Source organism: Tympanuchus pallidicinctus, unplaced genomic scaffold (genome assembly GCF_026119805.1).
Source record: "Tympanuchus pallidicinctus isolate F22 unplaced genomic scaffold, pur_lepc_1.0 scaffold35, whole genome shotgun sequence".
Classification (NCBI taxonomy): Eukaryota; Metazoa; Chordata; class Aves; order Galliformes; family Phasianidae; genus Tympanuchus; species Tympanuchus pallidicinctus.
Window position 1 is genome coordinate 267,766 of NW_026294753.1, and position 20,478 is coordinate 288,243.

Below are 20,478 nucleotides of genomic sequence, written 5' to 3' on the forward strand. Positions count from 1 at the left end.
CGCGTTGTGCTCAGCGAGGTGGCGCCGTGCAGCGCTGCGAGCGCTACTGGCTGTACCGGATTCTTCCCAGTGTGCCTTAGAGGAGCTCAGGAACCACCCATTGTATCCTATGGGCCGCCCTGTAGTGGTGACACAACTCAACTTTGTGCTCCAGGGTTCGCAGCGTGTCCTAGTGGGCTCCCAAAGCCCCCAGTGTGCTCTAGGCCGCGCTGGAGTCCTCTTACTTCTCCTCACTGTCATCGGGGGAGCTTCAGTGACTGCTCAGTGCGGCCTTGAGGCTTCCAGGTGCCACCCTGTGTGTTCTGGGGGCACCGTAGAATCCTCCCAGAGCTGCTTGGTTTGCTCTGGGATTTCTGAGAGTCCTCCCAGTGTATCTCAGCAGAATCCCTGGACCCCTTGGTGTGCTGCAGTGAACCCTAGTGTATTCCCAGAGCTCCTCAGAGTGCTTTGCAATGCCCTCGAGGTTTCCAGTGATCCTTAGAGGACTCCCAGAACTCCCCACTTTAACTTAGGGCACCTCAGTGTGCTCCCAGAGCTCCTCAATGTGCTCTAGGGTATATTCTGTATACACTTGCAAATAATTTATGTTGCACTCATACTTTGTATTCCTTTTTCCTTTTACTGTGTGAAGTGGGTCTGCTGCCACCAAAAGGTTAGCTTGGATTGAGTTTTTCCATGAATGAGAACCATAGGAGAAAGAAATACGAAGACTACTTGATTGGTTGTCTGCTTGGATGCATGGATGGACAGCAAAATTTTGGAAAGGTATATAATGATATACTGTTTGCAATACTGAACATGAACTGCCATGCCTGCATGAAGGGGAATCCAGGACTGCTTTGAAACAAGGAACTGGGTGACTTTGGAAGACACTGTGTCTCCTGGGGCCTTCCACAGTGTGGTTTGCATAGACTGGAAGGAGCAATGCTTGGTACCTTTGCCCTTCATGTCCCACTCTGAGGTGGTGGCTCCTGGACATGGTCCTACCCAGAAAGGACTTTGGTTCAACCTCCAAAGACATGCGCAGTACTGAGTTTTATGATGCAAGTTGTTGGGTTAAACTGGCAGTAAGAAATGCAGAATGAAGGGATGCAGTTTCTGTGAAGGTGAGGATCCATCCTTCACATTACGTACCTTTATCACATTACCAAGTCAGCCAGATGGATCAAACAGTAGCAGAATGACGACAGTAGTACTTTTTTCACATAGACATTTCCGTGGGTGCCAAGATGGATTAAAATCAAATCCATCTTTTAGTTCCTGGTTTACCCACCTCTTGTCCCTGGAGATACAGTGCTGGCATTTTTGAGCCCAGGCAATTTCCCACTGGAGCCAGTAGGGGTCATGGTAAGAACTGTTAAATCTTGTCCTTATTTTCTGGTCTATATCCTACCCCTAGTTTCAAGCAGAAGAGAAAATAAGTAAGCAGAGTTGCTAGAGGTTATTCTGGGATCTAGGCTACACAAGATTGGATTGAGACTGCTAAGTTTTGCTATCATATCCTGACTGCAGTCCTCGGTGTAATGCTTGGAAATGTGAGGACTTATTCCTCCAAGTTGGTAAAGAAGATTTTTGTTTAGAGAGAAAGGTCTCAGTATCTCTACAGACCTGATTCTTCTCTAGTGCTGAAATAAAAGGTTGCGACTTGAAATGGAGGCTTTCCTGTCTGCTGCCAAGATTATGGAGAGGTGTTAGCGTCAGGAATGAAATCAAACTTTATAGAAATAAATTTAAAATCATTTTAAAAGTTTTTAGCAAACTTTAATCTTTACCCAGAAAAAATCTGCAATGGCATCATTTCTGAACAGGCCAGGTCATCCTTGAAAGCTTTTCACATAGTCTCAAGTATAAATATTTTGATACAACCCCCCCCCCCAAAAAAAAAACAACGAAAACAAATCCCTCCAAACTCAACTCCTTGTGCTCACGTTCAGTGGCGCAGCATCGTGTTGTGTAATCATGGCTCCTCACTCTGCTCCCAGCCACCCCACATCTCTAGCAGAAGGCAGTGGGATGCTTCTGGCCTGCACTGCGCTTTTATTTTTATTTCTTTCTTGCCAGCGCTGTGGATCCAGCATCCAGGAGAGGATGTCTGAAGATGTTGAAATAGGCTGACTGGCTGCTGAGGTGTGAAGAGGTGTGGGCTGAGGAAGGAGCTGGTGGTCACTGCAGTGATGAAGGCACCGCTTCCATCGGCAGCAACTTCAGCAGCAGTTCCCTGGGTTCTCGGTAGGAGCTGAGCTGTGGGTGGAGGACAGAGAGATGAGGAGCACACCTGGGCTGCTGCTAACAGCACTGCCTTGTGCTGCAGAGCCACGACTGCAGGCTCCCTGTACACCATCTCAGGACGTCGCCAGAACGGGTCTACCTCAGACAGGAGCTCCTTCACTCAAACATCACGAGAACAGCTGCTAGCTAGGAAGGCTGAGCTTTTTATCTTTCTGTATTTTACAGTAGCTATGGATAAACCCAATGAGCAGCAGCATCCTAATCTATCTTATCTGTGATGCAGATCATTACTATACTTCACCTACTAACTGACAAATGGTTCATGTTTACAATAATAAGCCCATCAGCTGCTCCGGTTCACTTTTTACACAGCATCTGAATTGATTTTAAGTCACTTTGACTTTTAAATTAAATTACCTCATGCATACAAACAGAAGATATGGAAGAACTCAGCAAGGATTCACAGTAATCAAGTACTTTTTAACACACATATATATTAAGCTTTAAATCAAAAACAAATCTTCCCCATTTTTTTATATATGCACTCTATATGATGCAGTGAACATGAGCATGGTCTAGCTCCTGGCCACGCGGTGCTCTGCCTGTTATACAATGTCTGCTGTACTGCTCTACTTTTTCCTTTTTAAACAAATGCAGGTAGACTAGACTCTTTAAAAGAAATACAAGCCGGCCATAGCGCTGTGGCTGAGCTGCCCTCCGTACAAAGGAAGGAATTCTAGTTTTGTTACATCAGGAAAGACGGGAATAGAACTTTTTGGGGGTTTTAGATGATCTTATTCTCCAGGGCTTCAATCCTTTTTGCCACAGCTTCCAGTGAGCGAGAGTTAAGGTGAAAAATGACAGTGCATATCAGTGATTCATTGCTCAAATCTTCCCTGCACAGTGAATGGAGCTGCCTGCTGGGAGCAGGTAGCAGAGGAGTGCTGCCGTCATCTACCTGGCATTTCCACAGCTGTTCAGGCTGATGAACTTCTATTGAAGGTGGAAAATGTTGATACATGCACAAACACTCACATGTACCTATAAATTTAAATATAAGAATGGTTGGTGTGTGTTTTGACCGCTTGAGAGAATTCCTGACCTTGAGCAGTTTGGGTTGCACAGAGAGCAGAGCACATTGCTTTTCTTAGAGTTACACTGTCTTGTAATTTTCTGCTCTTTTCACTAATTGCTCTTCATGATGTGCCTGTGAGCGGCAACCCACTGGGTGAGAACTACTGATTTACTCTGACCTTTTGCTTAATACAAGTCATGAATTTCACTCTATTTGATGTAAAGAGGAGAAAACATACTGTGTAACTGAAAGAGCAAGCCACAGAAATGCATGTATAAATTAAAACGCTTCCGAAATGATATTCTCTCCTAATTTTCAGTAATGAAGTCTCTCTCTGACCATTCTGTGAGCTGCTCCAATGTTTCACTAATTCCTCTCTGCATGAGGCATTTGAAGTTTATTCACATTTCGTTTTCTTATTTCTCTTCCAAGAATTCCCAGTCTTTGTGCAGTATCACAGAATCATTAAGGTTGGAAAAAGCCTTTCAGATCATCTAGTCCAACTGTCCACCTGCCACCAATCCTGCCCACTGAACCACATCCCTAAGTACTGCACCTACCCTTTCCTCCTTTCAACGCCTTCACACTGTGCTGGGCAGCACGCTCCAACACCTCACCACACTTTCCAAGGAGAAATTCTTCCTACACCTCACGTCCTATTGCTGCTACCTGGGAGAAGAGACTGACCCCTCCCTCGCCACAGCAATGCGGTCTCCCCTGATCCTCCTCCTCCCCACATGGAACCATCCCATCTCCCTCAGCCTCTCCCCACAGCACTGTGCTCCAGAGCCCTCACAGCTCCGTTCCTTTCTCTGGACGCACTCCAGGGTCTTTCTTGTAGTGAGGGGCCCAGCACTGAGCACAGCACTGAGGTGCCATGCAGAGGGATGGACGCCTCCTGCTCCTGCTGGCTGCACCGCCGCTGCTGACACAACCAGGATGTCGTTGGGCTCCTCGTCCCCCTGGGCACCCTGCTGGCTCATGTTCAGCAGTTACCAGGATCCTGCTCCTCCACACCGCTCTCGGCTGCTCTGCCCCACGCCTGCAGCACTGCATGGGGCTGTTGTGGCCGAAGTGCAGGACCTGACACTTGGTCTCACTGAGCCTCATCCCGCTGGCCTCAGCCTAGCGACCGGCCTGTCCAGGTCCTGCTGTAGGGCCTTCCTACTCTCAGGCTGATCAATACTTCCTCCCTAGTTGGTGTCATCTGCAAACTGACTGAGAATGCACTCAATTCCTTCATTCAAATAATCAATAAAGATATCAAACAGGGCCAGCCCCAGCACAGCCCCCTGTGGAACGCCATCTGTGTCCAGTTTGCAGTCAGATGTAACGCCATTCATCACCACTCTCTGGGCCTGGAACCCAGCAAAGATTGTTCCTGTCCAAGCCAAGGGCTGCCAGCTTCCCCAGGTTCTGACTGAACCTGATCCCTTGGTTGTCCCTCACGTGGCATGTGATCACACTCAAAGATGATCTGATCCATAACCTTCCCTGGCACTGAGGTCTGGCTGACAGGTCTGCAGTTCCCTGGATTCTCCTACAGCCCTTCTTATAGATGGGCGCCACACTGTCAAGTCTCCAGTCATCTGAGACCTCTTCAGTTGACCAGGAATGCTGATAGATGGTGGAAAGGGGATTCACAATCACCTCTGCCAGCTCCCTCACACCTCAGGTGGATGCAACAGAATACAACAGAATCCAGAAGGAAACAGGTGGTCCTAGCCCAGCCAACTCCCTATGGACACATCCTTTATGTCTTAATGAGCATGGTGGTGGTGGGTTAATGATTGCACTTGATGATCTTAGATGTCTTTTCTGACCTTATTAATTCTATGATTTTGTGACAAAAAAGAATCCCACAGATACAGGGGATCAAACTCACCTCATTGAAGATATTTGCAGTGAGCAGTTATGTGAGACAGTGAGCAGTTTCTCAGCACTGGAATTTGACCACTGGAAATTGGAGAGAAATTGGACCTAAGCAGTGCAATTCCCCTGACTTTACCAAGACCACCAACTACATGGTCAGAACTGTTGTGCTGTAGAAGACTCTCTTTTTCAACAGTTCTGTGGAGAGTTTAGGCAGCCAGGTCAGGTATTTGCATTGTAGACATTTACTGTTGCATAAAAAGCATTTCATCTACAGAGTTTTAATGACTTATCATTTGCACACAGGCACCAGTGTTTTTGTTTCTTTCTGCTCGCCGGCTGACGACAGCCACTGCTGCTCTCAGCCCACATTCTGGCTGCATCACAGGACCTGCAGCACACAGAGGCAGCAGCAATATCCGATACAGGAACCTTGCTTCCACACTTCTGGCATCGGCATCGTTTAAGCATCTTCCTAAAAACTGACTTAGGATCTGATGTCTGCATGTTGCTACTGCCTCCAATGATTTAGCATATTCTACTTTGATTCTATTGCTTTCAGTCTATTTCTTATTTTGTGTCAGGCCAGTACCCTGAGCTCTAGCACAGGAATTCTTCCTCCTGGACACATTCAGAACCCAACTGTCTAGTTTCTCAGCTTCCTGACTGTTATCTAAACTGTTTTCCCCATGGATAGATTTTCTCAGGTGGTCCCTCCCGAAAGCCCAACCCAGCCCACTGGGTGCTGAACACAGAGCTTCCAAAGGATATATTTCCGTTGCAATGTATCGATGAGTTCTTCTACTTTTGCCTGGAACTTCACAATAGATTTACATTCGCATGGATCTTCCTCTGTGGACCACAGTATCAAGAAGATGTGTTAAGTGACACAAAAAAGAATTAAAATCACTGAGATGTGAAGTAAAGCAAGTCATATTCTTTGTCATAAACAGGAAGGAAATAAAAATACCATTCATCCTAATTACTGACTGATCACTTCTGCCTTTAACCTCAAATGACTAGTGACTCTTATACTTCATTGCATCCAGGACAGGCTCAAGTCTTTCCTGGGCTTCCAGTTCCCTGAATACCCACTGAGATCTACTACTAATGCTTAAAGCGTGCCCTGAAAATTTGAATCTGATCGAAACAGATGTGTTCAAACGTGCTCAAAAGAATCTTTGTTTGTGAGTTCATTTCCCAATAACATCACCATGGTGGGTCATACTGTTTGCTGCTCATAAACTTATGCAAAATAAAAATTTGGAGGTACTGTTTGCAGTCTAAGAGTCAAGAAGTGTTGGAGCTTTGCTTCAGGGCTCCGTTTCTTGAATAGACAGAGTGATGTGCATTCATCAGTTCTGCAAATGCTGTGAGTAAACCTCCCCCTCTACCCAGTCCCCCACTCTCACCAACGCAGATTTTCATTTGCAGCTTCTTCCCAATGTTGCTGATGGTTCTGAAGTCGGCTGTGTAGAAGTAGTGCTCAGCTACTGGTTCGGAAGCAATTTCCCTCAGCTCGTCCTCCACTGCGTTACCAACTCCCACAGCAAACATCCTAAAGCCTGTAACCAATAAGAACCCGTCAGTTGGCACCAATCCTCTTCAACTTCTAAATTCTTGTCTGCCTTCTCCATGCAACTCTACAGTTGTTAAATTGAAAACTTCTCTCTGCTATTACTGACTTATTTCAGGCCATCCGGGGTTCCGGATGCAGGCGAAGTTTTACTGGACTTATCTAGGTAATGACCACTGTCACCACAAGAACGATGATTTGGAGATGCAAGAAACAAAAGATCATTACAACACCTTGACAGGATAATGCATCCAACTAATAGGAAAACAATGATACAGCAAAAGGAAACAGTGGAATTTTTCAAAATAGCCTGCAGCCACCATTCATCAGCCCCTCTCATAGCAAAGTCCCCTCTGCAATGGAGACCTGCATGTTTAGTAAAAGTGTGCTTGGAATGCTTTCCAATATTACAACTCATATTGTCTATCAAGACATTCTATGAGTTAAGAACACGGGCCCAGCATCACTACCAGAGATTGATTGCTGCTTTTGTCTTAAATCCTGCTTCTCTTGAACCCAACTGCAGTTTGCCTTGACTTGAACGATGATAATAGGTCTAGACTTTAGTAATGCTTTCCCTCCCTCCCCTTTTTGCCTTGTCTTTCTTCTTCTGGATCTTTTCAGCTTTTTTTTTTTCTTTTTTTTTTTTTTCCCAGCGTTCAACTCAAGGAACATGTTTGGAATCTAGTGATAAGTATTTTTTATTTATCTCTGTGAAATCACTTACCAACTGATGTTGGGGATATCTGTGTAGGGAGAAGAGAGGAGGAGAAAATAAGGCCTGAAGTCTTGTCTCCATGCATACAGTTTGTAAGGACCTTTTGTCTTCTAAAGGCTGAACACTCACACAGCCTGTCAACTTGTTTAGTAAGCATCAGCATTTCATGACCTTGTGCTTGACCTGCTATTATGTGCTAGCCCTTAGTCCCATCTAGTTGTTGAGACTGAATTTAAAAGGAAATGAAGGATTTAGCAATTCATGAACTTGGCTGCATCCATTTAACGCAGTGATGGCAGAAGACTGGGAAATGACCCTCAGCAGGAGGTCAGCAAAGGGGCAGATCTCACTGGATTTGCACTTTGTACAACTGATAGTAGATGCAGTGCCTGATCCAAGGGAGAAACGAGCCGCTGAAAGTTCCGTAGACCTACCTAAATCTTTGGCTTTCTTAGCAGCGTCGGTGATGTAATCTTGTGACCGTCCGTCTGTGAAGACGATGCCCACCTTGGGAACGCCAGGCCTGGCTCCATTAGCAATGGAGAAGGAACTGTCCACCAGGTACTTCAGAGCCTGGCCCGTCATGGTGCCTTTCTCCATGTAGGCCATTTTCTTGACTGCTGCTTTGATGTCCTTCTTGTTCTTGAACTGTCCCAGAGGAAACTCCTGCCTGACAGAGCTGGAGTACTGAACCAGGCCAACCTGGGCCTGCTTCTCTGACACCTCCAAGGATTCCACAATTTGGTTGATGAATTTCTTCACCAGCTCAAAGTTCTCAGGCCGAACGCTCTTGGAGCCATCAATCAGGAAAACGAGATCCAGGGCAGATCCTGACCCACCACTGCAAGCTGAAGCAAAATGAGAGAAGGGAGAGACGGCAACTAAGATTCTGCTTAATTGTATGAGCAGATGAAATCCTAATACCACTTCATTGCTAATGAACTATGCTAAATCAATCAAAAATCAACAACAGTTCACGCTCATGTTTTCAAAATAATCCTTGGTTGTACGTTCATGGTTTCTTTTTCCTCCTTTTCTGAACAAAACATGCAATTCTCTCAACCTTACCCCTATCCTACCATGGCAGACCACAGCGCAGCTCAGTGCAAATGGAAATCATTACGTACCACTGCAGGTCTTCCCATCATTGTTCAGCGTGAAGCCCTCTCTACAAGCACACTTGTACGATCCCGGGGTGCTGATACAGATCTGCTCACAGTCGTGGTCACCAGTGGCACACAGGTCTGACACCACTGCAAGAAAAAGTGCAGATCGAAACCAAACACCATGCCAAGGCTTCTCAACCTGAGCACACACTGCCCACGAAGAAAGCATCATATTTGTTCTATATACTCAGTGGTAACTAAACCCACCCTGCAGCAATATAAAGCAGCAGGAAGTCATTACTCTTTGATAGTAATTGAAGTAGAAAAAGCAAAGAGAAGTAGTGACAAGTCTCCAGACTGCAAGGCACGCTAGGGCTAGATGTAGTTTCTACAGTGAGGGCAAAAACCATCTGTCTGTCAAGCATATCACAATGTAATTCCCTCTCCAAATATATGAGGTGAGATTTGGTTCCCAAACTACCATCTGGTCTGGCCAATACCCATTTTTTTCCAGCTATATGGTGCAATTATGATTCGTGAGTGCCATGTGTAGCTGCCATTCCTGGGTGGGATTCATGCCCAAACGCACTTGGACTTGACTTCAGAGCTATCCTTGCACGTGCAACTCTCAGAATCGCTCTCTCCAAATATTTCTGCAACCATGCAGTTGGCTCCAACACTGGGCTCTCAGTTCTTTGAAGGCTGCAGAGTTTTGATGAGCCTAACTAGTAGCTGGATCAATAAGGGTCTCCCTCTCCCTGGGCCCATTGAACACTATGGGAAGCAGCTGGACAGTGCTGCACAGTTCTTCCTGCTGTTGGTGGCCACAAACTGCTTTTCAATAGCAGGTGGTGTTTGGGTACATCTCCAAGGACAGCTCTGTGCAGCTGCTTGCATAACATGATAACATCCCACTTGGCAGTTAATGCGGTGCTGCTCTCCGTTCGCTGTAATAATCCCTAGCACGGTGCTTCCCTCAAATGCATCTGTGAAGGTTTTTACCAAGGGGAGAACTTTGTCATCTGCATTTACACATTTGAAAAGCAAGGCACAGAAAGGACTTTTTTTTTCCCCTCTGTCTTTTTGAATGACACCAATGCCAGAGCTTCCAAACACGCTGTCAGGCCTCTCTGTCTCCAGCTGACTCCTGACTCCAGGGCAGCCAACACAAACTCCCACGAATATTCATGCCTTGCCTTCCACCTTCTTGAATTCTGTCTCTGCTCCTCTTAGCATGTAGTGTTTGTTCCTTTCTTTCATGAGCTTCTGCTGCAGTGACACCTGATTATAATATATGACTCACTTTGTATTCAAATTTTTCCTCCTTCCTACAAGAGGATGAAGTTTTCCTTGACAGAAAGCTGCTCCCCCCATTATTTTCAAGCTGAAAGTTGATCATGAAGCATTACACCACTTGAAGAATTGTTCTCAGATAGTTTTACATGTCCATCTGCGTGCATTGGGTTGCAATGCCTTGCTGCAACCACTGTGGTGCATCACAGCTTTAAGAAGCGTAGCCACGCTGTGCTGAGGCAGGATGGGTGTGCGAAGCCCCCAGGCCCCTTCCCAACACATGGTGCTTTTTATAGACCACTTCCTACACATTTGAAAGCAATAAAGCTTTCTCATTGCATTCACTGCTTCGTGTAGGAGTGTGTTGTTCAATGTGTAGATCTGGCACTTAGGGACGTGGTTTAGTGAGCAATATTGGTGGTGGGTGGACAGTTGGATTAGATGATCTTAGGGGGCTTTTCCAACCTTAGTGATTCTGTAAGTGACTGTAGAACAGCCAGGCTCTTTTTACATATTATGCAGAAATTATGAGATACTGCACCAACCAGGAGAGTTTTCCACCCCACAGAGCTTCCAAAAAAATAACAGCAGTCAGGGAGAGACGGCAGGGGAGTGAAACCAGCCCTTGTTTAAATAGGAACTCAGAAGATGAAACTGGCAGGGGAAACTGCAAGGCAGATCGTCTGTAGTGCCCTGCTACGATAAACCTGAGGGCAGTGATTTCAGCTATTTAAGGATCATGTTTTCAAGGTTCTCTAGAAGTACGTGAATCATGTTTACAAACTCTTCAAATAAATAAAGCCTTCTTTAAAAGAGACATCTTTAACCAAAACCCGAATTTCCCTAAACAAAACCTCAAATTCCTGAAAGGCCTCTTTGAAGAGCATCCATCTTCCATATTCTGTTCTTCTGCACGCCCAAATCCTTGGCAGAAGGAAGCAGATGGATGAAGGATGATGACATGTGAGACTTCCACGTGAAAAGCTTGCTGGCAGCCACTTGTACTCCTTGGCTAGGAACCCGAGGGGTGCGTGGCAAGGACTTACCACAGAACGCTTCTTGAAACTTGTGGGTCAGCTTCTCTATGACACTGTAGCTCTCCACGTAGTCCACGTGGTCGTCCAGGGGCTCGCTTGCGATTTGCCGCAGCGTGTGCATGTCCACTCGGCCAACCCCGATGGCAAAGATCTCAATGCCAGCCTGCCTGGCCCTCGCTGACACGTCCTGCACTCCGTCCTGGGGACGTCCGTCAGTCACAACGATCGCCACCTACACAGAGGAGGGCACAGACCAGGCCTGGATGAGCGCTCGTTCTGCCATCGCTTGTGGCTTACTAAAGGAGGTTTCACATTTCTAAAGTTAAAGAAGGAAATGCCACCTCCTCCCCCTCTTTCTGTTCCTCCCGAGATCACAGGAGCCGTTCTCTTAATGTGTAGCTTGTGTCTTTCTGAGCTGCAAAGGTTAAACTGCCATGCTTAAATTATGGGACATCTGGTGCGTCTCGGCCCTAAGAAAAAGGTTGCACTCTCCATAAGCAAACTAACACCCAACCCAAACTTCAGCTCTCTTTGTGAAACCTCAGACAACACTAAGGACGACTCCCGGACTTTTATGGTGCCTTTGTCCATCTAAAACTCTCAAGAGATGTTGTGGCAACGTGAGGAGGCTGAGGCTGCCCAGAGAGGCGGGGGTGCCCATCCCTGCAGACAGGCAGCGTCAGCTGGAAGGGCTCTGAGCACTGATGGAGCTGTGGGTGTCCCTGCTCAGTGTTGGGAGTTGGACCAGATGGCCTTTCAGGGTCCTTTCCAGTGACTACTAGTTTAAGGCTTCTCCCCTTTTTAGAGACAGAGAAACTGAAGCTGAGAGAGGGGAAGTGGTCTGCCTGAGGTCCGGATGTGTCGGTGCCAGCCATGATCTCTGATTCCACCACAAATAGCAGCGTGAGATCCTGCACGGACTGACATCATCATTAAAATACCAGCTGGTGCAGGTGGGAACTGGATTCTGCCCTGAGTGGTAGAACCCTAACACTGCAGGAAAGCCTCTAGGAGTCCTGCTGCTGCTGCTAGGCTTTCTATTTTCCTCTTTCTTCTTCTTTTGCTAAGTGACATTGTCACAAAATCTTCATGCTCCTTTTTTAGCAATTCAGCTGCTCCTGCCACTTTTCCTTGCAATTGTTTCGTTGTGACACCACTGTCAATACAATCAGCAGGAGCAGCTAGATGCAAGCAGAGAACAAAAATCCACAGTTCAAGCAAATAGCAGGATACAGAAAACATCATCTGCAGATGCAACTGGGAAGACTCTCCAGCTGCTCAGTTAGGACAGTGTGACAGCTGTTTTGCACCCTTAACAGGGAGAAATCATCTTTTAAGGTCAGAAGTGGGGTTCAGTACCTCATGTCTCCAAGGAGCCCCGTTGGACTTGATGATCTTAGTGATCTTTTCCAAACCCTATTGATTCTGTGATTCCGTGAAGCATCTCCTTCCCCTGTCTGCCCGCCCTTCCACAGTGGGGTGGCTGAATGCTGCGCCCCGGGCATTTCCAGTACTCAACCTGCTGCCTTGTCCAGAGCTTTCCTTCTGAATGAGAGATGGGTGAAACTGGACAAATGTGGAGCTTTTAGTCTGGTGAAGCAGCAGCCAGCCATGCAACCATTCCTTCTGCCAGGAGAGAGAGCCCTCGGCTCAGCAGCAGCGCTGGGATGCGCTGCCAATTAGGGCTTATCTGGAGCCAAAAGCCTGTCAGGAAACAAGATGTTCTATCAAGTGGCTTCTGCGAGGAGCACTACCCATGAGCAGGTTTCTGCCAGCACTGCGTGTCTTTCTTGCAGCATTTGTCATAGGACAGAGGTGTTCTGTGTCCTCCTGGCATCTGTCTAAAGCAAGTGATTCTCCCAGTTTGATCAGTTCCTTAGTTTCTTCATACTAGAGTGGCTGAGCCCCAGATACAGCCCAGGAGACATCTGGCAGCAGCATCCATACCTGGATCTGATGGGAAAGGTTTTCATAATAAAACACAGCGTGCTCAGAAGTTGTACTGCTTTCTGAGCTGCTGCTGGAATTGGGGAGAAGAACATTTGGAGGCACAAAGAATCTGGATCAGGCACTGGGAATTTATCAGCGAGCCCACGGCTGAAATGAACGTAACCTTGTTTGCTAAGACACACGAGTGTTCATGGGCATCTCTGGGAGGTCATAATTCATGTGCCGTGTGCAGGCAATCCAGCAGCTAATGAGGCAGCAGCATCTCCTGATGCAGTGCATTGCATGAATGTTGTAACAGCACCGGCAGGGGATTGGGAAGGAAGTTGAATAGCCCCCTGATTTGCTCAGCAATTTGACAATCTATTTGTTGTTCTTCCTGAAGAAAGATAAAAGTAATTGGGCATCCCTGTAGTTTTGATAGAGGTATAAAGAGACGTTACTTGGAGCTCCTGCAGAAACAAATAGTTTTTTTTCCCTGTCCTGTGGTGATTATTTGCTGCACAGAGCACAGCAAGACTGAATGAATGATCTGGTTGTGCTGTGACCGATCCCACGTGGTTGGAAATCCTAGTGCTGATTTCCATGAGGTCATGCTGGATTTCTGCTGTGCAAAGGAGCAAGAGATGTATGCAGCTGAAATTACTGTGGCCTATTCATCATCCAAGGCAAATTAGGGGCTCATCCTGAGCAGAATGAAGGTCTGAGGAGGGAGAGTTTACTGGGCTTGTTTTACACTGGGATACCTTGGGCTGGAGGTACTGGCCAAGAATTAGTGCAGTGAGAAAGGAAATGAGCTTTTTTGCGAGAGTGTATTGGAAGAATAGAGAAATAAATGGCCTTTTTGCCTTTTGATATTCAGCAGCAGTCTGGCATTCAAACTGCTGGGATATTTTTTGTGTGGAAGGCAAAACGTCTATTTTGTTCATATTAGGTGTTTTTTTTCTTCTCATTTCAAGCAGGGTAAGAATTTCTGAGAAGCAGAAACAGATATCATTCAGATACTTCTTGTTGCAGTTAAGTTGCTGTTCTTGGGCTAAGCAATACCCAACAAGACAGACATTTCCCACAACTTTTTTCTTCCAGATGGAAAGTCACTGAGCGTGGCCATGGATGATCCTCCTCGGGGGTCACCTGCAGCTCCTGCTCTGCCCATGCATTCCCAGCACTGGGTGCTCTGGCCAAATCTATCCCCTTCCACTGGCTGCCTGGAATGGTTTCAGAGGAAATGTCTCTTGCTGTTGGATTTTCAGCTGGTGGCTCCTATGCTTGAGGAGTGATGTGATGGCGATGGCAGATCAGAGGAGTTTCTCTGGAGCAAACTGCCAACAAAACTTCATGAAAGTTTCTCAGATGTGATTTTCCCAACTTATTACTCTTGGCTTTCTTCCTATTGTGTCAAGCCAGACTTAGGCTTAAAATACAGACAATTAGGTTAAAATACAAAGAATCTCATGATAAAAGACAATATGAAATTGGATTCATTAAAATTTTCAAGTTCCTTGTAGCTCAGCAGGGTGAAGGAGCACAAGAGAAAATCAATAGGTGGCATTTTTAGGAGATAGACTCATTTTTCGTATTTTTTTGTGAATTCCAGTCCAGTCCAGCCTTCAGGTTGCTGTTTGTTGGAATTGGAGGATTTTTAGCAGTGTTTCATTTTTTTGGTGATAGTTTTGACTTGCCATCCCCAAGCGTCTTTTCTATGTACTGCTCTGCCCTCCTTGGAGCTTTACTATCAGTGCGGAAAACTGAAAGTGTCTGATGTCCCAAAAATGTTGTAGTCAGGAGAAAAATCCCAGGCTTCCTCGCTCCATCAGCTGGGCTCTCGTCCAGCTGCTGGAAAGCCCTCATCGCTTGCTAAAGCCTTTGCTTATTTTTCTGGCCTGATCTCATAGCAGACAGCCAGTGGAGCTGGCACAGGACAAAAAGTCCTGAGAAGCTCAGGATGTTTAGCTAAAACACATATTGTCAATAATAAACATTTTCCACATGCTCAGATTAGAGTTTTCCTGATGACCATCACTGGGCTGAGGTCTGGTTGCCTTCAGGGACAAATCCAGAGGGATGGATGAGGTATCTGGGGAAAATGTCTTTAAAGGCTGAGTTTCCTGGATGGGGAATCTGGGTCAGGAATGGCGATGCCCATTGCAGCCAAGTGTGGAATTAATCTGATTTTATACCACAGTCTGAAATGTTAAATAGTCACTGAAGTCTGTGTACATGAAGAAAATACCCGGAATGGAAGACACAGCTGTTAGCCAGCCTATGAAAAACTAGTAGAGCACTGGAGGGTTCAGAAACAACACTTTGCTTTGTACACAGAACGGAAAGGGCCCATGTCAAAGGAAACTTTCAGAAGATTGTCTCGCATTTCGTTACAGTGGATTTGAAGCATTTTTGTTACCACTTGTTGGGGAGGATGGCTGTGAGCATGCTCATGCCTAGTGGACCTGGCTGAATCAATGTCTCAGGGCGGCGCATTGCCCTCAGTGAGCAGAGCCACTGTTGTCCTACACACAGACAATCACTGTTTCTCCTTTTCTGATTTTCCTAACCATTCCGCAGTGTGAAACAAGACCTCCCATAAAGGGACAGCGTGCTTGATCTAGCGATTGGCAGCCCTGCCCATGGCAGGGGATTGGAACTAGGTGATCTTTGGGGTCCCATCCAACCCAAGCCTTTCCACGATTCCACGATTCTTACCTTATTAATATTGGGAGATCTGAGCCTGGCCCCTTCTGCGTCACTGAAGGCCCGGCTGATGGCAAACTGGATGGCCAGGCCGGTCATGGTCCCCGTGGAGAGCGGCTCTATCCTGCGGACCGCCTGCAGGAGCCCGGCCTTGGTTTGGTGAGTCTTGAGGGAGAACTCATTCTTGACTGCGCTGGCATAATTGATGACCCCGACCCGCGTGGAGTTGGGGCCCACGTCCAGCCCCTCGATCACGCGCGACAGGAAGACTTTGACCTTCTCGAACTCCTGCGGGCGCACGCTCCGAGAGCTGTCAATGATGAACACCAGGTCGGTGGGTTTGGTTCTGCACAGGGTGCCTGGGAAGGATGAGCAGGGAGAAGAAAAAAAAAGAAAAATATGCAAAGAGGGACAAAATAATTCTTCTTACAGCAGGCAGCTGGGGCTAGATGACCTGCAAGCCCCGATCCTTTCTGTCCCTGTCTCAGAGAGGCCCTGGGAGACCAGATTAACCTAATACTTCCAAATGCTCTTTTGCCTTTCATAAAAACTTCTGTAAGAGAAACACATTTAGCTGTTGACAATATGTACTCCTACAGCAGCTCTGCACTTGTGGGAGCGGGTTCCCACTTGTCACACCAGGCTATTGCTAATGGCTGTAGGAAACTTAATGGAAGGAGGAATTTAGCTGAACTAAAGCCTGTTATATATGCTCCCGTATCAAAGGAGGTCTCAAAAGAACTCATTGTGGTGTATAAGCAAGCTATGTGGGTATTAATTAATGAGCTTGTGTCTTCGTCATGCATGACCAGAAGCAGGAATGAAACTCAGCAGTTCAGATTCAGTCGCGAATCACGACTCCCAGACTAACTAACCAACGTAACAATCCAGTCTTGTGTTTTTCAGCTAGTGGCACTAACAATGAAATAGAGCAAAGACCAGCACGGTTTTATGTCTGTGAGCTGGTGAGGGAAAACACAATAGAGAGATGTAGAACCGTGCAATTGATAGTTAATCTCTACAAGCCACTGGTAAGGCATGAATATCCACTCTAAAAGATAAATAGTATAAATGGGAAACATTAGCAATGCAAACAGCTGACTAATATTTTTCTTTCCAATTTCTCATTTTCATGCTGTTTTCCATCCTAATGTTCAGCTGTGACAAAACATAAAAAGGACTGACATTTTTTATGAATTTTGGAATGAATTGATCCATTTTCCTCACCAGATCTATAGCATTCTGGTCTTTATTTTTTTCTATCATTTAACCTGCCTCTGTAGGGTCATCAAGAGCTCTGTTAAGATTTGATTTCCGCAGAGAGGGATGATATAGGTTATATCATAAAAGAGATTTCTGTGGACAGATTTTTAAATGTGAGCTTTTGGGCCAACAAATCTGTTCTAAATTATGACATAAATATTACAGCTAGTCCTCAGTGTGAAATCTAATGTGGCTCTCAGTCTTTCAGACACATGAAAATAAATACCCTGTGATGTATCCATAAAGAATATAATCAGGTTAGTTTCCTGGGAGACATGAACGCTGAATCTGCTTCTGGCTCCCAGAAATGTCTGAGCGATGTGGAGCGCAGAAGAGAGGAGGGCAGTTGTTGCTCCATCAGGTGCTCTAGTTTCCACTAAAACATAATATTCCCTTTTCCCACAGGGATGGCTTTCACTTTGCCACTGTAATTCATTTCAGAGGAAGGGAAAACTCACTTGGCAGATCCCTCACATTGCAAATCCCTTCAGCAGGGGTTGGTTTTGCCCATTTTACAGGAAATACAAAGAAAAATGCAAGGTCTTGCAATCAGCTCCTCTACAAATTAAGCATGGATTCCCCTTTGCTGCTGTGGCTAATGTGTCACATCTGCTTTGAGTGACAAACCAAACAAAAAAAAAGCTTTTTTTTTCCCCCTCAGGAATAGTCAGATCAAATAGGAGTTTTGCAGCGTGTTTTCTTTTTGTGTAGAAGCTCTGTGATAACATTTTGAACCTCCTTTTTTTTTTTTTTTTATGAAAGTGCAGTGTATTCCTGGGAAACAGAACATATCAGATGTAAGTGCTGGGATTTAGCACACATCAGGCTCTGCAGGACAGACAGATCCCCAGGAGGTGGCAGCTCTGGGTGACGTCCCAGCTCAGCATAGTTTACTTCAAAGTGGAATGAAACCAGAATTGAAATCCTCTGGTTTTAAAAACATCCACACCTGAAGCTATTCAGGAGCAGCTGAACTTCATGCATCAGTTTAGCAGAAAATCTCTCTCAGGGCATCCTTGCCACATTAATTAAAAGAGCAGGAAACCTACCTAGTAATTCAGAATGAAATGCTGTTTATTTTAGAAATAGTGATTGCTCGTGGTAGGGCTGGTTGAATGAGCACTCTGTTCGGTCTCCTGGCTTCGTAGAATCATCGAATCACTAAGGTTGAAAAGATCACTAAGATCATCAAGTCCAACCATCAACCCATGCCAACTGCAGCAGTGCTTAGCAGCTCTGCAGCGAATATAACTCTCCTTTTGTTCATCAGAAGAGATGGTCAGTGCATCAGGGAAGTGCCTTTCGTAGCAGCAGCAAATGCCACAGTCACTGGCACGTCTATTTTACTTACTGTGGGCCCAGAGCTGCTGCCGTGGGGCCGGAGCCAACCCAGTGCTGCCTTTGCTGTGCTCAGCTCAACCTCCCAGCTTTGCTTCAAAGCAATGAAACAGGCAGAAGGAGTCCATTTCTATGTCTGTCTGCCTGGTGGAAAATAGTGGAGGAAGCTGTCTGCTTTTTGGCCAGAAGTTGGGTGTTGCTTCCTCCTTCAGCGCCCTGCACTCCCCAGCAGGTTGGTGACCAGAATTCGGGGACAGAGCCCACAAGCATTCAGCTCCCACTTACCTCTGGGCTGAGGAGGTGCCCCCCAGACTCCACAGCTCTGGAGGAGAAGCAGCAAGGAGAGTGGCAAGGTGGAGAAAATCCTGTCCATGGCTGCGGAGGAGCTGCCGGAGGTTGGATGCAGAATGGCACACGGGAGCCTTGGCCCTGAGGTATTAACCTGCCCTTCCTTGGGGAGGCAAGGGGCCAGCCCCTGACACGTGTGAGGGGCCGGGGGGGCACTGAGGGGCGAGTGAGAAGGGCTGGGAGAAAATATTGCATGAAGGTGGGGAGGAGGTGGACGTCCAGCCCTGGCGGCCCCTCCACAATGGCTCCATTGCTCGGAGAAGGGGATGGGAAGCTATAAAGGGACCCGCAGCCACGCGGTATGTGGGGAATCTGGGATGGGAACAGTGGGAGCAGTGAGGGCAGCCCTGGGGAGCTGGGGTTAGCCTGTCGACCTCCAGCTCCCATCTGCATATCTTCGCTTCCTTTGCTTAATTTGTGGGCTGGAGCTCTGTCACGGGAGGAAGGGAGAGGAAGAGGAGAGCAGGGCAGGGGCAACGCGTGGGATGCAGAGCAAATTCCTTCCTGAGGGGAACAGTTGCTGCTCTATGAGGCTGTGAGCAGAGGCAGAGGGAGAAAGAACGCAACAGTCTGAGTTAGATAAATAGAGGAGCAGCACGGGACGGACAGGCAGATTATAAGTTTGATTTATTTTTAACAGAGGAGCGATCAGGTCCATGCAGCTCCAGCCACAAGAAGCCAATAATCTGAATCCACAAATAAGACCAATGATGCTGCAAGAGAGCAGAAATCCAGTGTCTCCTTTCTGGAAGAGCAGCAGGGAGATTTTCTACTAGAGTAAGATGAATTTAATGATGGGTCCATTGCAAAGCTGTGCATCTATTTTCTTTTAATTAACTGCTGTATTACACTGATTAAAGCCCTGGATGTTGATGTTGTCTTTGCCCACTTTTCAGCTGCACCCTCAGAGTGCTCACGCATTGCACTTGCATTGTGTTGGTGCAGCACTGGCAAACCACCCGTGATCCAAAGGGCTGTTCTTCCCTCACTCAAGTCCATATTACTCCAGAAGTGCTTTGACAGACTGAGAGCTCCTGGAGAGAAGGGCTGTTTGACTATGCAGAAGGGGACCTGCCCTTAGTGGTGCTGCCAAGACTGTTCTTTGCTCATTCAACATTAAAAGCGTTGATCAAAATATTTAAAGATATTGCAGAAGGTGAGGAGGGATTAGTATAGAAAACACAAGCAGATCTTTATGTGGACGTTTGCATGCACAAGGACGCTTGTATAAAAACTTCACAAAAGCTTAAGGCTGTGAGTAGATGCATGAAGATGTATGTGTAAATGAAAATACATGCTTGCAAATATGGTTGCACATATGTGCTTACGTATCCATTTGTATGTGTGCACATACATGCAGACATAACTCCTCCTTGCATGGTGTGTGCACAGATGCATGGATTTCTGTGAGTTCAAACATGTATAAATCCAGTGTGTGTTTATAGGATATAATTTGTCCCACGGATAAGTAGAACAGATACAGACACACTGGCCATTAGTGGGGAACAAAGTGAAATGCAAGCATAAAGTCCTGCAGATTTAGCCTCCAGCCCTGTCTGTGATGGCGTTTCTCCTCTTGCTCTGCCATACATACAAGGACCCATTGGTGCAGACAGTGCTTGCCATGAATAGGATCATTCAGAGCCCTCTGTAAATGAAGTCTCTATGACTGTTCTTGCTGAAGAAAATATAAAGTTTCTCTGTGTCATTTTGCTGCTAATTAATAAAGAAGGATAAATACATTTCAGGTGAATATTTTCTCTAGCAGAGGTTGGGGCACACAGGCAACATTAAAGCTTTGAAAATAAGGCGAGAGGCAAAGGTGTGCTGGATACTGTAGGTCTGCAGTTATACCTCTGTAAAAGCAGTGTTTATTTTTAAAATATGAAACATAATTTTCCCCCAGGCCTCCAAAAATGAAAACACTGGACTCAATATTCCAAGAGGAAAATATGCATTTAAAGCTCTTCCCAAGCCCACTTGCA

At 46.2% G+C, this 20,478-nt stretch overlaps 1 protein-coding gene across 1 annotated transcript; it reads right to left on the bottom strand.

Annotated features, from left to right (window-relative positions):
* Positions 1-1,797: 1,797 nt before the first annotated feature.
* MATN1 (matrilin 1) lies at positions 1,798-18,818 on the bottom strand. The gene is made up of 8 exons (XM_052699074.1): positions 18,431-18,818; positions 15,557-15,903; positions 10,916-11,138; positions 8,598-8,723; positions 7,905-8,318; positions 6,589-6,741; positions 5,948-6,028; positions 1,798-3,063 (listed from the first exon to the last, which is right to left on the bottom strand). The coding sequence occupies exons 1-8, from the start codon at positions 18,516-18,518 to the stop codon at positions 3,014-3,016; spliced, it is 1,482 nt and encodes a 493-aa protein (XP_052555034.1). The 5' UTR covers positions 18,519-18,818; the 3' UTR covers positions 1,798-3,013.
* Between the last annotated feature and the right edge of the window lie 1,660 nt (positions 18,819-20,478).